Source organism: Mixophyes fleayi, chromosome 1, assembly GCF_038048845.1.
Source record: "Mixophyes fleayi isolate aMixFle1 chromosome 1, aMixFle1.hap1, whole genome shotgun sequence".
Classification (NCBI taxonomy): Eukaryota; Metazoa; Chordata; class Amphibia; order Anura; family Limnodynastidae; genus Mixophyes; species Mixophyes fleayi.
The window spans coordinates 128,527,086-128,545,655 of NC_134402.1; the positions used below are offsets into that span (position 1 = coordinate 128,527,086).

Below are 18,570 nucleotides of genomic sequence, written 5' to 3' on the forward strand. Positions count from 1 at the left end.
CATTAATCAAAGAGCAGAGGTTAGTTAGAGATGAACAAGGCACCAAATTGACTTGAATTGGACGCTGCTGTGTGCGCTCAACATTGGCTGTTTAAGAACAACATAATTATCTTCATCACAATGACACACAGGATGCACAGACAAAGAATTCAGATCTGAATTGTGATTTTATATCTCACACATATTATATATTAAAAAAAAAGCTAAGCCAATATGTGATATATGTATGTGGTAAGTTTAATAGCTTGATGAAAAGGAAAAACAGTGCATCTTCAGGTCTTCATCAGGTAGATATTTGATCCCACAAATGAAGATGAAGTCTCTACCTTCTTCCACTCCTTCCATTCTACTACTTATCTCCTCATAGATCAGCAATCTGATGTCTGCTGTGCTCATCACAGCTTTAAGTAACATTGTAATATCTCCCTCTTCAATTATATCTTTCTATCAAAACAAAAGTAAACTAAGATTGTTGTCACATCCCAAATTTTGACCACAAATAAAAATATTTAAACATTTGTGAAAATGGGATCCTGGCGTTACAGAGCAGTCTTTTATAAGGACGATGAACACTGGACCATAGAAAATGTATTTAAATACAAATGTATTTAAATGACATTAAATGAAATGAAACATCCACTGCTTTCCCCTTTAAAACCCCAATGGCAAGCTTCTTCCCTGCAGTAGACCAAATGGAAATGTCCAGTAATTATTGCAAATAGATAGCTGTACTTCATATAATATGGCTGTCTGCACTAATTAATTAAGTGATTTTAGCTGCAGGAATCAATAAGCAATTATCCATTCAAAAGTTGCTAGATAGTGCTGCAGATAGTCATCATCATCACTACGTCTAGTTGCTCCATGTCTGGGGAGGTGTACACGTCTAATTGTGTAGCTATTACACAAATACTCCTTTACTATACTTGCCCTAGGCTTGCCCGCACCTGCCTGCCACCATTCTGCATCTCCTGGCACAAGGAGATGCAAGTCAATGATATAAAAAAAACTATAGACGGACATAAGGGTACACACTTTTGATGAGCATGAGCAAAACGGAAATACATATATTACGCCGAAAAATCCAATTCTAAATAAGTCCCTAAATGACATTATGACAAGGTGACATTTGTCTTGCAATCTCAATACATGTTAAACATATTCTGTATATATAGAATTTTATAAAAACTGATATGTATAATATATCTGCATGGAAGCAGTGGTGCTTAATGCAGTAACATACATTATTTAAAACACACTGATCAAAATGGGGCTCATGCTAAGCTGAATGTGAATTGCCTTCTTGGCATATAATACGCTTTTTTACTTTTGGGCAAACACACAAAGCACTTGTTCCTAAATTAGTGGTTTGTGCACATGCTCAGAGGTAAAAAAATTTATTATATGCCAAGAACGCAATTCACATTCAGCTTAGCATGAGCCCAAATGAGGGTAATTTAAGACCCCAAAGAACTAAATAGTACTTAAATGCCTCTAGCTGCTTTAGAGAAATGTGCAGAGTTTGGCTGAACAATGGGGGGACCATAGGTGCTGATGATAAGGCATCTTCTGACCTGTTGCAGTGCAAGACCACACAGAAAAGTATACTACAATGATTTTTTTTTAGCACAGTGGTTAGCTTTGCCGCCTCCCAGCACTGGGGTCATAGATTTGGTTCTAACCAGGCCCCTAAGACATACTAGTAGTGTAATTGGATTTTGTGTGCATATCCATGTTGTAAGCTCCATTGGGGCAGGTGCTGATGTGAATAATTACATATTTTCTGTAAAGCGTTTTGTGATATGTAGGCGCTATATAAATAACTGTTAATAAATATTACATAGTACTGTACACAATTAATGTTATACAAATTAAATGTTAATAATATTTATAACAAAAAATGAAAAATGTGATATAAGTATCCCATATATGATCTACTGCATAAATTATACACTGAAGGACTCAGGTTAAGTTGAATGCAAATTGCATTTTTGGCATACAGTACAATGCACTTTTTTACATCTGAGCAAGTGCACAAAGCACTAATTCTGAAATTAGTGGTTTGTGCACATGCTCAGATGTAAAAAGCACATTATACGCCAGGAACGTAATTTGCATTCAACTTGAGCCTCTGAGACACTCAGAAAGCTTTTATTAAATTATAATAAAATGTATAATTTACTCTGATAAGGCATAAAGTTGCATAAGCAAATCGTGAAAAATATATATTTAAAGCAATGTGCAGTAAAGTACTTTCTGGTGTTAGTGATTTATATAGAAATCGTTCCCAGCACAGCTCTCACCCTAAGGCTCTTTTGACAGAATTTAAAAACTAAAAACATCTACTGAGGTTTTGGCTTTATTCCATGATTCCAGAAACTGGCTGAATAAATTCACATTGAAGCATTTCAGTATTCCCCATATATTTCCAGAAATAGTAGGATGATTCAGCTTGTTGTTATGTATGCTGTAGCTAGAGGAATCGGAATGTATTCTGTATAAAATACATTTTTGTAGGGACAAAACTGCATAGAAGAAAATAATGGCTTATATGAATTTCCATTCATTTTGTACACAATGAGATTGGTTTAGTTTATAGGCTTACCTGCCAGATAGGATCCCTCTGCTTCGGGAAGAGCTGAAAGTATTTGTCAGCCAGTTGAACTGGAGGAAGAGTTTGCAACTTTAAATTAGTCCAGGTGTGAACAAATTTGGCCAGATTTACAAACGTATATAAACCAAGTCTGTCATTGCCATAGTTGGATAAGTGGGTCATGAAGATGCTGATCTGCAATACAAAATGGAAAAAATTGACAGTTGCAGTTATCTTATGTGCCACTGGGGGACACTACTGTTACACTTTTTTTTTGTACGTCTTCCTTTAATTTTATTTTTAAATGTCTTTTATTTATGTACATATGTTCAATGCAGCTTAAATTCCGTATAAATGTAATGACAGTGAAACATATTAGGTTATCACAAACATTTTAATGTTTATTAAGGTAATCAGTTAATACCTTTATCTTTCTACCCACAGCTAAAGCATAACATGAAAACACTTATGTTTTACCTAAATTTCCTGTTTCCTAGAAAATTGTATTAACATGGAAAAAAAAAACAATTAACAACTTCCATGTTATTAAAATATCAGAACACTAGATCAGATGAAGAGGTGTAAACCACTATTTTATTTGACTCTCTTATTAAACTGACATTCCAACAAGATGCATACTAATGGATAAATTGTGTGTATTAACATAATTAAATGCTCAATTAAATGCATTATATTACACCTACATGCACAATAATGCATAAAGATGCCAATGAGAATTATATCCCTTCTAAGCAGATATCTCCGTTTTTATAGTACATTACAGCAAATATATTCATGAGTCCAAATACAACATAAAAACCTATTCTCCAGTAAATAAAATACTTTTTCTTTCTAACTCTATATTCTGCATGTTCTATTAAGCCCTGACTCCCAGTAAAATATTTCTACATTGTACATGCACCGAGTGTGCTTTTCTGCGAGGATTTAAAACTCTTTTCCAAGTGAACCGCACAAGAGACTGCCTGTGCTTATAAAGACTCTATAACTTTGGAGAGGTCAGCAGAGCAGTACTTTAAAAGCGCAAGACAGAGAAAAAAATTATTCTGTCCTTTTTCAACTTGATAGACTTATAAAAGCTCCCTGCAGGGAAGAAAATAAGATTTAGGAGTAGATCTTTATCACCTGAACTGTAACCTTGTACATTAGATATTATTGATCTGTCATTGTTTACAAACTGTAGAGAAACAGCCAAGAAAAATGTACAGACCGTGTTTCATTGTTAGGTAAATAAGCCTTGCACTAAAGATACAAAAATCAGTACATAAAACCCATAGGGATATATTTAGACTAAATAAAAATGTTTATGCGATGAGCAGAATGAATAATTGTATTCATATGGAGCCATATATCACACATATATTGCAGTTTTTGGGTCTGATTTATTAACTTCTGTGTTCTGAACATTCTAATGTTTGGAATGGCTTCAAAGTCTGTAATCATTGTTATTCTTTAAATGCAGGTTGCTTTAGTTCTGTGATGGTTCTTATGTATTTATTGATAACCACACCTACTTCAAAGTAACCTACTCACACCAGGGCCATCTTTTCCATTGGGCACGATGGGCAGCTGCCCGAGGGCCCCACAGGCAAGGGGGCCCCATAGGCACGGCTCTTAATGAGAATAAATAATCCTGCAAAAGAAAACAACCTGCAAAAAAAACCTTCAAGGGTCACTGAGCAAGTACATCTATCTATCTCTATCTCTATATAGCTATATCTATATCTGTATCTGTATACATCTATATATCTATATCTATATCTATATCCAGGGGCCCCGATGTACTGCTTTGCCCGGGGGCCCATAATGTTGTTAAGATGGCCCTGACTCACAGACAAGAAGTGTACACAATACGTATAAAAGTTCAAGTAAAATGTGCTTATAATTCTTCCATGTATTTTATTATTTGTTGTGGATTACAAATATTGGGTAGTGCTTAAGCACTGGAGCCCCAAGTCATATATTGTTTCTCATGTCTGCTCACCCACTAAAACAGTAATTATTTTTTAGCATCCTCACAGAAGCCTTTAAGTATAAATTCTTATTAGAACACTGGCGGAACTACCATTGGTGCAGCAGGTGGGATGCATCAGGGCCCGTGGAGAAAATGGGGCCCGCTGCATGGCAGATGCAGAGGTTCGGAGGCCCTGGTTCCCTCCTCTCTGCCTCCCTGCACCAGAGCCCACAGCTCCCTAGTTTCGCCTCTGCATTAGAACATACAATAAGCTTCTCACATCATAGCACGAGCCTCAATTAGAGAGAGTTAGGAGTAAATCTAGAAAGAAGATGCAATTAAATGAAAATTAAAATGTGCAAACAAATTTAAAGCTGGGAAAGGGAGGCACTCTAGCTCAACTCTAACTTAAAGTGTAAAAATAAGATGATCACTATTTGTGTGCTACATGCAAGTAAGAAAAAATTGCATTTGCACTCTGTGTATCACAACATGGTGAATCCTTTATTTGGATTAGCTCCTAAACCTAAATGAGACCTCATGTGTTTTAATATATGCAGCACAATACACATGTTCCAACAATTTATCCAAACAATGTCAAAAACATCTCCCCAAGCTCACATTATGTCTTTGGATGGTCAGGGATGCATTAAAAACGTGGACAATGACCTATAATAATTTACAGCTGTTTTTGTTATCTGTTAGTACACTGTCCATGCTACTGTATTTTATATGTTGGACATGTGTCATTGTTTTGTTACATTTATTGTTTTCTAATGATTAATGTTTAAGATACATTTATAATGAACCCTTTATGTTTTGCAACAGGTAATGGGACCCGCTAATGAGACCTTTGTTCTAGCCATATTAATGTATTTAAGGAGGTTGGCACCCCTTATTTATTGAGAGTGGATAGTTACCATGACAAAGGAGTTTTTATTTCATCAGTATAAGGATATAAAAGTCATATGTGGGCAAACTAAAATCAGAACCTGTCATTTGGTGGTTTTGCTGGATTACTGCATAGAACCATATATGGTGAGCTACAGATCCAATATCAGCTACCAGCTCTAACTGTAAATGTAATAATGATTATAACTTAAGGTTGTTTATGAAGCATGCTGGACATACTATTTGCCTTGTTGAAAATAATGTTAAGCTCTGGGACAAGCAGTGGTTATTTATAGGGACTGTTTCTGGGGAGCCAGATAAAAAGTACCCGAGCAGCTCCATCAGAGCTGGATTGTGAATGGGAGAGAGTTTCTGTGTGGACCAGGGCTTCCAAACATGTGCAAACCATGCGTAGATCTACCAGACAACACCCACATTTTCATAAGGCCCCTCCCTTTCTGGGTTAGAAAATTGGGACAGTCCTACCAAAATAGGGACCATTAAGGGGTACTCCTTGTTGAAGATAAACTGCAACTCTGAGTCAGCAGCTAGAACTGACAACAGTGAAGGTTGCACAGGTTACACTTCAACTTACCAAGTCTTTGAGAGGATCAACTGAACACTATGACATAATGAGACATAATGCATAAATTACTTGAAACTATACAACCAATCAAACATCTTCTTAGAAATAAACATCAGCATGACATGTATACCTTATAAACTTATCTTTGTAGATCTAATCAATATTTGTTATTATATAATAACTTAATCAGCATTTATTTATATAGTGCTGCATATTCTATAGCGCTTTACAATTGATAATATCCCAAAATGTAAATGTACACTGTTTGTTCTTCATGATAACAAAATTGTCTCAATTGCTTTTCAAGGGTCCCTATTTCATTATAAAATATAGTAAGTAGCAAAGTATTTTCAAATTTGGCATTTATTTTTTGAATTATCGGTTTGCAATAAGCACAACCATTCCTGTGTTGCTTCAGTTACTGTACACCAGAAGTATGATTTCATATCTCTTGATAGCACATGCAATAAATATATATTAGTATTCAATCAGTTTTATATAGAAAACTACAATCACAAGTTCTCAAAATGATAAACCCAGCAATCTAGTGCAGCAAATACATAAAAGTGCAAGGAACCAAAATTAGGGGGAAACACATTTTGCAGATCATCTGAGTGCACTCGAGGTTTTTTTTTTGTTTGTTTTTTTAAAAAAAACTAAGATTATTTGAATTGTAAATTTAAACTACTGTGATCAAATTGGTTGATCAGGATATTATAAATACTCCATGCACTCCAGTGGCTAGAAAATGTTTGCCAGAGATTTTCTTTTCTTCTTTTACGAATCCAATACAGTTAAAAGCTGTTATTCACTGTAGATGTTCAAATACTCCTCATAGAAATAAAGCAAAAATGGAAGCATGTAAGTATTGTTTTTTGTTTTTGTGATGACATTCTTGTGGAACATGTGAATAGCTTCTGTTTTAAGAAGACCTTTTATGTTTCTTTTACTTTTTCTCACAGTGGAAAAAATATTGACTCTTTTTAGCCCACATTTTTATTGAAGCCAGTGGATAAGAATCTAATAATATTTGGATGAATACTAAAAAAACAGCACATGTGCTATCTGATCTTTTTCTATTCAAATGTTTTTATTTTTAATGGTCAAGAAACACGCATCTGAAGAAAATCCTCTAAACCCATCATTAGGACAAACTACATTTTTATTGCATTAGAACCAAATGCTATTTCTGACCACTTACATCTCTCTCTCTTCATTTGTCATAATAAATAAAACAATTGTTATCGGTGATTAAACATTGTGTCCATTAATTAGGTTTGTTATATTAGACATTGGGACATGAAAAACATATTTTATTCCATTGTGTCTACATTCAGAAAAATTAATTTGTTTCCTAAATCGTTTGCAACCCTAAGAAAGGATAGATAATATTCATTATTTTGCAAAAACAACTTTTATTCCCAAACGTAACTGAATATTGCTTGCAGTCACCCAACCAGTGAATAGAAATGATTAATATAATGTCTTTGGAGAGCTGATGATGAGGGTCTTTGCCCCAGGGTACACTTTGTTCTCTTTTCCTATCTGTCTGTACTGTACACATTTCAATAGCCTCCCAGGACACATCTGTCACGAAAAGGAAATTTCAGCGGCCTTTAACATTTTGGAGCTGTGACCAAATTAAATTTGAAAGGATGCAAATAGAGTCTGCCACTTGCTTTTAATATTGCTATGCTGAGCTATCAGATCTGCTGAATGAGACAAATTAGAGCACTAGCATTCACATTCCACAATAATTCAGATTTCATGAGCTTTGACGTCCTCGTTGCCATTGGCTCCTCTTATGTATTTCCCTAGCCTGCAAGAATTAACTGTGAGGCTGTTGAATATGTATCTCTGTTTCAATATTTCTTTATACATAATAAGGAATCAGTCTCTTATTGACCACTATTTTCTTCCATATGAATGATTAAGGATTAGTGATATGTTCTAACTTGGACGATAAAAAGAAGATTAAGCATGGCTAGCTCCTTTCATTACTTCATACCTTTACAGTAGCTTGCACAAATGTTTACAGGTCAGTTTACAGGTCAGTAGCATAAACAGACCTCCAAAACCGACAAGTTTCCAATTAATTCTCCATTGTGTGCAATAAACGTGCTAATGTTCTGAAGGATTTCTTTTTCCAACTCTCAGAGACTTATAACAGCTGTTCCTGCATTACTAGATTTATAAGCTGACTAATGAAAGATTGAATACAGTTGTGATATTCAGTATTCTCATGTTCCTTCATGATATATTACCTTTTGGACTTCGATACTGTTGCTACTATATCCTTACTTATAAAATTTACTTTCTTGTTATGGCACATATAAATAACATTTAATGGATTATTAGAAGTCTCGACTTGAAAGTCAAAGGGGCATTCATCATCATCATCATCATCATCATTTATTTATATAACGCCACTAATTCCGCAGCGGTGTACAGAGAACTCACGTCAGTCCCTGCTTCATTGGGGCTTACAGTCTAAATTCCATAACACACACAGACTAGGGTCAATTTGTTAGCAACCAATTAACCTACTAGTATGTTTTTGGAAACCGGAGCACCCGGAGGAAACCCACGCAAACACAGGGAGAACATACAAACTTCACACAGATAAGGCCACAGTCGGACATTCATGTTTCAATGTATCTACTTCCTCACATTTTGTTTTTACAAGAAATTTCTCTGTTGGGTAAAGAAATAAAATATTGGCAATGCAAAAACCTTGGCTGGCAAAAGTGCACATTCTGACTTGCCCCTGCAGTATCTATACTGAAGCAATCAATATTTTTTGAGCATCAAGATCATTTTGGGTAAGTCTGTGATATTTTACTGTTTATTTAATTGTGTGCTTATTCTTCTTATTGTTGATTAAGTATATGTTCTTTCACAATATTACACAGATATAATTTGATTGTTTTGCTCAAAGTCTTTATAAGGAAAAATGTTATGCTATCTGGGATCCCTGCTTGGATATGTATACCTGCTCATGCTGCATTCTCCTTCTTTATTTCAAATGGGCCAACCTCCATAATTTGGTGAAGGTGTGGCAATGGTGGTTTCTGCAATCCTCTGGCATCTCCTGTTATTTGGGGGTAAATTTATCAAGCTACGGGTTTGAAAAAACAATCAGATTCTAGCTGTAATTTTGTGGAATGTACTAAATAAATAACTAGAATCGGATTGATTGCTATAGGCAACATCTCCAGTTTTTCAAACCTGCAGCTTGATAAATGTACCCCTTGGTGTTTTTTCACATCAGATTGTTTCTGAAAAAAACAAACAAATATTGACTAGTTCCCAAAAGAGCTAACTAGAACTAAATATCTTAAAACTACTGTGCTTGAACCCTATGTGGCTGGATGACCCAATCATGTGGACTTTAACTGCAAAATGTTGCCAATTATATTGGTCCCCAAGCTCAGACTCCACTTTCTCTGCAACTGCCCGCAACATATTTAACACTAGAATGCCCGACGGAGTCATTTTGACTCTGCACAAACCTTTTTTGTCTTCTAATTTCTTTTTCGAATTCATTTTGCAGCAAAACGCCTGGTGACTCTTATTTATTTTTATGACTTAACAGAGCAAAATCACTATAATTAGTGTTTGTCGAGTTTTATGCTTTACTTGTCATTATCACCTGCCCAAGGGAGTCCTATTGCCTTTTTGTTACATTGTCATGCATGTCTTCGTAATTCGGATGAAATATGTCAGTGCACATTGTTAAACATATACACAAACCAACAAAAAAACTCCATCATAATATTAGTAAAATAAAGGCATATCCTTGCCTTCTGATGAAGATTCAACATTGGTTGGCACTAAAGGTACAATATGGACATTGGTTACACCTGGAGATGGTGTGTCAGGCATGTGTGTGTAGCACAATGTTCTCAAGGAAACACCCGGGCCTACAGGGTATGCAATGAAAGACGTCACAGCTGGTAGCCTGGCAAGTGCATGGCGTTTATTCATAGATAAATTTATGCTAAGTTATATAATGAAATGTACTATTACTGAAGCAAGAAGACAGACTGAGAATGAAAATTTTATGCAAAGCGATGAAGAAATTGAAGAATTCCTTGGAGTAATGTAGTACGAGGAGTTCCAGGAGCTAATGATCTGCCTGTCCATAGCTTGTGGACTGATAACTGGGGTGTACCATTGTGTAAAAAAGCAATGTCAAGCAATCGTTTCTGTGATATATTGCACATCCTTTGTTTCAATGGAAGGTCTGTTCTCGACGAACGTTTACAGACTGACAAATTTTCTCTATTTTCAACAGTATGGAATAAGTTCATTGAAAACTGTATTGTATGTTATAAGCCGGTAGCATACATCACTATTGATAGGCAGTTATTTCCTAGCTAGGCAAGATGCCCTTTTACTCAGTTTATAGCCTCAAAACCCGATAAGTAGGTCAAAAGTACTAGCTAGCAGTAGACAAAGACAGTATATATTTAATAAATGGCATTCCTTACACTGGGAAAGATGATTCACATCCAATTGAAGAGCGAGTGTCAGACCACATAGTATTGCGACTTATGACACCGTTTCGCAACAAAGGCTGAAACGTATGTACTGATAATTATTTCACATCTGCAAAAAAACTACAAAAGAATGGGACCAATCTTTCAGGGACTATGAACAAAGTATGAAGAGAGATGCCAGTACAAATAAAATCTATGAGAGAACCCCTATACTATACAAAAGTGTATGAAAATGAACACAGGACTCTCACCATTTATCAGGGCAAAGCATAGAAAAATGTTGTTATTCTGAGTACTCTTCATGCAGATGTGACAATCTGCGATAATGCAAAGAAAACACCTGAAAGTGTCAAATAATATAATGATACTAAGTACGGAGTTGACATTATTGATTAGATGGCATGAAAATATACAGTTCGGACAAGCACTAGGCGATGGCCTATTCACTCTTTTCAAAACACTCTTGAGTTAGCAGGTATAAATGCCTGGATCATATACAAGGACATAACATCAGAGAAAATTACCTGTAGCGTTTTTCTGCAACGCTTAGCTGAAGAACTTGCAGAACCGAATATGAGGTCTAGAAATGTGCTTCCTTCTCCATAGTCTAATCAAGAATCCAGTCAGAAACCTACACAGATGACTAAATACTGTCAAGTCAAGGTACAGTGCAAACAAGACAGAACAGTGGGAACATGTGTTGCCTGCAAAAAGTCTGCATGTGGCACTTGCACAAGTAAAATTGAAAGATATTGCAAGAATTGTACAGAAATATAAGACATAATAATATAGTATTGCAGTATTTTTTTTAATAAATAGGTTTAATGATATGTTTTGGCCTATCATGTGATATAAGCCAATAAAAAAAATATAATTATTTTAGGCAAGTATGGGAGTCTACTTGACTCCATTTGGATGGCTTCAACATACATTTGCAAATGTGTGCAACTGAGACTTTTGCATTTTTATCTACAGTAGAAATAGCAGATCTGTTGCTGGCTATAGCAGTGTGCTGGGGGAATTTGTTTGTGTTTTTTCCTTTTAGGATAACCCCACCCTTTCATGCACCTGTTATAGCCTATAAATTGATTTGAGCAACTACCAGTTCTTTATTTGTCTGAGAGGCATGTTGGTGTCAGTAGCTGAGAGGGAGTACTGACATTGGATTGCTATTTGGAGGTCTCTGGGGTACCTCTTTAGTAAGTTAGCTCTCAATTTAAAAACACATATGTATGGCCCAAATATATGGGACGCTCATTGTTTAGAGTAGGACCACCCTATTAGCAAAAGCACCTTGGAGTGGTGGGTGGCTTCAACATACATTTGCAAATGTGTGCAACTGAGACTTTTGCATTTTTATCTACAGTCGAAATAGCAGATCTGTCGCTGGCTATGGCAGTGTGCTGGGGGAATTTGTCTGTGTTTTTTTCCTTTTAGGATAACCCCACCCTTTCATGCACCTGTTATAGCCTATAAATTGATTTAAGCAACTACCAGTTCTTTATTTGACTCCATTTGGGCATCTAAGGGGGTCGTTAGTATTGGGTATTTTAGTGTTAAGGTGGTAACAAGAGGAGATTTTATTAGCTCTTGCCTCAGATTTAGACTAACGCATGTCCATGTTGAGAGATGTAGAAGCTAGCTGTGCCACTAACCTGGTTTTACTAATTATAGGGATGACATAATAATAATACAGGTTTTTGAGCCAGGAGATAGAAATGTCCATTTTCTTTGCTTCTTGGCTAGAAATGCGCTTCCCATAACCAATATTAGTCACATATTTCTATCTGACAGTAAGGACTGTGAGGCCCCACTATTTGTTAATTATTTGCTCTATCATTTAATTTGCTGATTTGTACTCCCTCTAATATGAATTTCCTGAGCATAAATTGCTTGCCAATTGTTGATAGCTATCATAGCGACATTGCGGATGAACTCTATTATGCTACCAAATCCATCCATTACCTGATATCGCGTGTGAGGATGGATTCATAGTGTTTAAACATGTTTATATGTAATTTTGCCTAATGAGTGCTATAGAATGTAGATGCTGACCCTGTGTTCTTATTACTTTCTTATCCTTAAATTGAAATTTGGACTATGTTGTATCTCCATACGTATGTAGAATACTTTGCTTGCTCAGTAACTGTAATCTAGTTGACCTTCACCTATCCAGTGTTTGCATGACATATTGTTGGAGATAGTGTAAAATCATAGCTCCTGACCTTTGTTCTGTCAAATAGAAAATATAATGAAACTATTCCAATTTCTCTGCTTTCAATATTAGAGGTCAACACTTGCTCTTACATATGCTTTTTCTTGTACAACCATTATTGTAACCATCATTCTATTGCTTTCTCATTTTCTGCCTGTTTTATTTTACATTCTTTTTAGCTCAGTATATATGTAAGGTGTCTTCTTGTAATGGATGCACCTTGGTAAGAAATACTGTGACATTAGAAGAGAATCAAAACAAATGGATACAGAATGTTGGAATCTTACTTACACAAACAAGGTAATTAACATGCTGTTTCACATATTCATATGTTTATGCTTCTTGATATATTTTGTTTAGCCAAACTCTTGGCCTCACACTGAGAGTAGTTCATTATCTTTGTGATGTCACTCCAACATAATTGGCATCGCCTGCTCAATAAATGAAGCTAGCGGTTATATACTGCTAGTAGAACTATACACAGTACCTCTTCAGAAAGTCCTGTTGGACGAAACGTATTGGGGCACATTTTTTGACACACACAGGCTTCAGAAGGGCGTAAGTCGTATGCATTCCACAGTGTAACGCATAGTGTTTTTTTGGTGTACACATTTACAGTCTCACTAGACTACAGGTCCCTTGAACAGCTAGAAGACGGTGACTATATGATATCGCCCTAAGATAAATGAATAGCTATGTGAGGTAGTACATGTCGCTTTTCAAACCCTTTCCCTCCTTCCACCACCTTTTTCTCTTTTTATCACTATTTACACCTTATTAGCTATATTTTGCATTATACCATTGGGTGTAGTTCTTTATGATTGTTTTTAGTTGAATATTGGCACCTAACTACGATTAGGTTTCACCCAAAGGTTTTATTCCATGGGATCATTATGTAATTACTAAAATAATCATTTTACTCTGTTAATGGGTTATCTTTTTCTGACCATAAGGTATCTTAAGATATAAGTGTTTATATTGTTTATACGTGTTTATATTGTGTATCTGCACCATTTGTTAAGCAGATTTGTTTTTTAGGAATACTAATTCTTAATTATAGCCCAGTTTGGATTGCAATTATGTTGATGGGATCAGTTTAATAAACCAATATCGTTTTACATTCCATACTTGATTGGTTGAACAGCTAGGATTGTTAGGTACTTCAAAGATTTTTAGTCCTCTATCATCTTGGCACCTTTGTTATTAATCCAACAATAATATTCATCAGTACGAATATATTTGAATTTCTCACCAACAAACAAATAGAATTCAAATTGCCCTGTTTGTGTAAGCAAGATTCCAACATTCTTTACCCATTGGTTTTGATTCTCTTCTAACCTCACAATATTTATTACTGAGGTGCATCCATCACAAGAAGACATCTCATACATATCTTCACCCTCAATCAATGGGACCTGACATCTCTTTCCACATCAGATGAATTAACCAACTCTCTGACAGTAGAGAATTACATCAAGAAATACCACGGTTGGTCATCTAAAAACTTATTTTGACCAACATAGAAAAGTTATTCCACTTATCTTCTTGATTGGAGAACTTTCTTGACTATTTCTTGACTATTCAAGCGGATACAACTTGGAATACAAAATATATCAGGACTGTGCAGTTTGCACCATTGCCTTTATCCAATTCTTTTTCTTTGGTTGGTATTTTTTTATCTATTATTTTTATATGAACTTGGATTAATATAAGATTATTTGTTAAGCATATACATACACATAGCCTGCAGTTGTTTGAATCGATTACCATTGGTCCAGGGTTATATTACAAGAGGTATTTATATGGTTCGCATAAAATCCTAGTTTAAACCCATTCACAATTGTTTAACAACACATACCCCTCTTCAAGGTTACCTAACTGATTAGTTCAGTAACCATAATGATTATATATTGTGTCTGTACATGAGTACAAGCTTCTATACTGTGTTTATTATTTAATCAGGGAGGGAAACCTTGAACACCGGTTACATATACTTTGTCTGCAGGAGCTACACTATATGGGGCGTAATCAATTGTTAGCGTTAACACTAACAAATGAGCGCTTGAAAAATCTTAGCGTTAATATGGTAATTACTCGCGGAATTTCAGCTCGCAGCTCCTGAGCTGGGAGCTGAAATTCCACGAGTAAACTACCGTATTAACGCTTTTCGCACGCAATATTACCGTATAAACTGTAATATTTTTCGAGCGCTCATTTTGCAGCGTTAACGCTCACAATTGAATATGCCCCTATGAATTATTTAGGAGCAAAATGGTTTCTAATAGTGTACAGAAACGGGTCATTTTTGGTAATAGAATTTATGTTTTTTTCACATAGGATGGAAATATCTTTCATGAATTTGGCACAGTAATCATATTTTAATAGGTTTGTATGGCAATTTATATGAATATGATAAAATGAGGTTGCAATGGTGGAACACCATGTTTTTTAGCAAAAGAGATATCATGATGTTTATACGGCACCATTCATTTGACTCATGCTGGCTCTTCTCCAAATTTACAACATATTATAATAATTACAGTAAATGTGACAGGGAAGCAATTTAATGAAATGTCTCCCACTGCAATTGCATTTCTATGTGTGGCATTAAAATCTGTGAGGAAGATAGAGAGGAAAAAGAAAGAAGATTCCACCGAAGAAACATTTTAGTGACACTATAATGAATACTTCATATGTGTATTTAATGTGCCTGATGGCAACTATTTGAAATGCTGGAAGAACACTGCAGAGAAAACCGTATATTATTCATTTAAAGACATTTGACTTAAAATGACCATGCAAAGTTATTGGAATGACAAGCTGGTAGAGGTGTTAAACATTTAAAATATTATAATTTTACAAAAAAACAAATACATACAATTCTGCAGCATCACTTGTGGAAAAAAGGCGGACATATGGAACTAAATAAAGGGCAAGGTGATTGTTTGTTAGACTGTATTTATTGGATAATATTTGTGGTGACTTGTAATCTATTTTATATAAAACTTAATATAGACTCAGTGTGGTTTTGGCATCTATATTTTCCTAAATGAGTTGTAGTGGTTCTCTAAATAAGAATAGGTCAGAATGCGAGTTTGATAGCAGAAAATATTTAGTTGAAGTCATTGCTGCTAAAGTTACAACCAGTGATTAAATCTAAAACTGCACATATTTCTCCAGCAAAGTCTGAATGTTGATTAATGGGTTCATTGAAGGCACTCAAATGTCTGAAGCTTGCAGGAAGTGGAGCAAGGGATGACCACACTCTTACAGAGCTCTCTGGATCTAATAATTTACAGTAATCCTATACTAATCCTTAACAATAAATATTTACCCCAGGATTCCTGGAGATAATTGGCCAGACAAGGAAAATTGCCAGGCTTTCTTGCTTTTTTCTGTGGAGCCCTAACATTAAAGCCTGAGCAATATTGTAGATGTTTCCCAACATTAAAATACTTTTCAATTGACAGTAACAGCACTGACCTGGCAGATATTGATTGGGGGTTTATTAAATGCCTTTACTGGGGAGATGACTTGTTGAAGGAGGTAAGTTTCTGGAATTCATCTGTGGTACCTTCAATGTCCTGGTGGAAAATTGATGGTTTGACAGTACCTGCTACTAAGTATCTTCATTGTGCACACATAATGGGTTATTGCCAGGGTATTTACCATTCATGTTCCCCAGATGCCCAGATTCATAAAGAAACAGATACTGGCATGTTCAAATAAATGTTGAGCCAGCTGGGACTCACTCTTCTTTAGACACTACAAACCAGTATACACTGCATTAATATGTTCAGAATAATATGCTCTAACTGTGTCTCCATGTATATACCAAAAACTATATATGTAAAAGCGCTATAGCCACCATGAGGAGAGACCAAGCACAGCCCGCTTCATAGGTTTGCTAATTCCATCTTTTGCTGCTCTTGGTAACAGGACTATATCCACAGAGGACTGGGAAGAGTCTATTAGAAATGATGGTCAGCCAGAGCCTAAAAGTCTGCAGACAAGCAGTGAAGGGGTTAATCCAGGGAGAGTGACATAATTAATGACATCTTCGGTGATTAGGCTTCTTTGTTTGATATACATTGTGGAAACATGTTATTTTTATAAATTCTGGAGCCGCCATTAGAAGGAGGTCTGAAATGGAGATGGTGAACACCAGACTCAGTATCCAGCAGCAGGAGAACAACCTCTGATCGGGTAGGCAGAAGATTAAGATGCTGCCCTAAAGGATGGGGACCAAAAACTTTATAAAATGCAGTGCCTGAAGACCAGAAAGAGACCCAGGTGATTTCACGGTACAGATCGTGAAATTGGATGTCATGAATGGAATTGTAGTTTCTACTATACTGAAAGTACTGAGGAGGCTACATCAAAGGACTGTGAGGATCAGCAATCTTCTTCCTTCAGCCTCATTTCCTGTGGGTCTTTTAGATCTGTATGCCCACCAAAAGTGGGGGACAGTGAAGAGGGATTGCTGTCATGCTGGCAGCATCATGAAAGGATCCTTGCAAAAAAGAATAAAGCCTGAATTTTATACCCCACAGTTACTTGGGGAGACTGGTATTATACTTTATTTGTGCTCCCTACAACTGTTATAGCGTGATCATTTTAACTCTTTAATAAAAATACAACAGCTCTGTAGGTGAGTTGATATTAATAAACTTAAGCATTCTTTATTCAGACTTTTGCCTGGGTATGATAATATGTAAATGCTTACTTGCGTTGGAGTGTTTGCCAGTTAACCTTGGGTACACCCTATGCCAGTTGGTGCAAGCAAATAGCCTGTGGGTGTCCTGATATTGTGACAAGAACTCCATTTGAACTGGATCAGAAATTAGATGAAGATTTGTCTCTTGCATGTGCTGCTATCAACTAATGAGACCACACAGTGCTCCAGGTGTCAGTCGATTGGTCCCTGTTCTCACAAGACTCACATTGCATAATGGCCTTTTGGCCCGTTTCTTGGAAAACTATCACTAATGGATGTAAATCTTATTACACACCAGGATAAAATATAAATTTACCTTCCTTTAAAATTGGTACAAACCAAGGAGACCCCAAGGTGATAAAACTAACATCCCTACTGATACCTCTAGAAAAGAAAACCTTGGATACTCAAGAAAGCTATCATATGAAGCTCTGCTGTTCTTACGCCCATGTGGCAAGGAGCCCCTGCAGCCTAATCTTTTACAGATCACGACGAGTTTACTGGTAATCCCATTTTGAAGAGTGTAAAACTAACCTTCTCCCTGCTACAAGCCAGAAAGATAGTTAGGTAACAGTAAATACCTATTTTTGATGTTACTGTAGGCTCACAGGACCCATTATACCCCAAGTGCCCAGCCACTTAATAACTGCTATTTTGTCATCGACATTGCATGAAAATCCTCTGGCATATTTTTATAGTATACAGCCAATAGTTGATACAAATCTAAACCAGACTGGAGGGAAAGAATCTATTGATTATGCTATACAGCAATTATACAACCATGATAAAAGTATTGCTGACATAAAGCAGAGAATTTCAGCTGATGAATTAGCTGTATTATATGGTAATCTTCATCTGCAATCAACTATTCAACAATTTAAACTCTACAAGACAAGCTAAAAGACCTAAAAACAAAAATAGGAAAAATAGTTACGTTAAGCTATGTAGTATGTACACACTGGAGGTTTTTCAGGTTTTTCCCACAATGAACGACAATCATTCCAAAGTGCCGAATGTCGTTTTATTTGTTGGTTGTACTGTTTAATAATCTCGTTCCAATCACCTAACCATCATGCAGTGTGTATGCACTCACT

At 35.9% G+C, this 18,570-nt stretch overlaps 1 protein-coding gene across 2 annotated transcripts in view; it reads right to left on the reverse strand.

Annotated features, from left to right (window-relative positions):
- The window catches only part of LOC142142035 (bifunctional heparan sulfate N-deacetylase/N-sulfotransferase 3-like), a 223,685-nt gene that overhangs the window by 51,735 nt on the left and 153,380 nt on the right, over nucleotides 1-18,570 (reverse strand). For both annotated transcript variants that reach the window (XM_075200342.1, XM_075200341.1), the window contains exon 7: nucleotides 2,606-2,788. In XM_075200342.1, coding sequence (XP_075056443.1) covers nucleotides 2,606-2,788 — 183 coding nt within the window. The remainder of the gene's footprint in view (nucleotides 1-2,605; nucleotides 2,789-18,570) is intronic.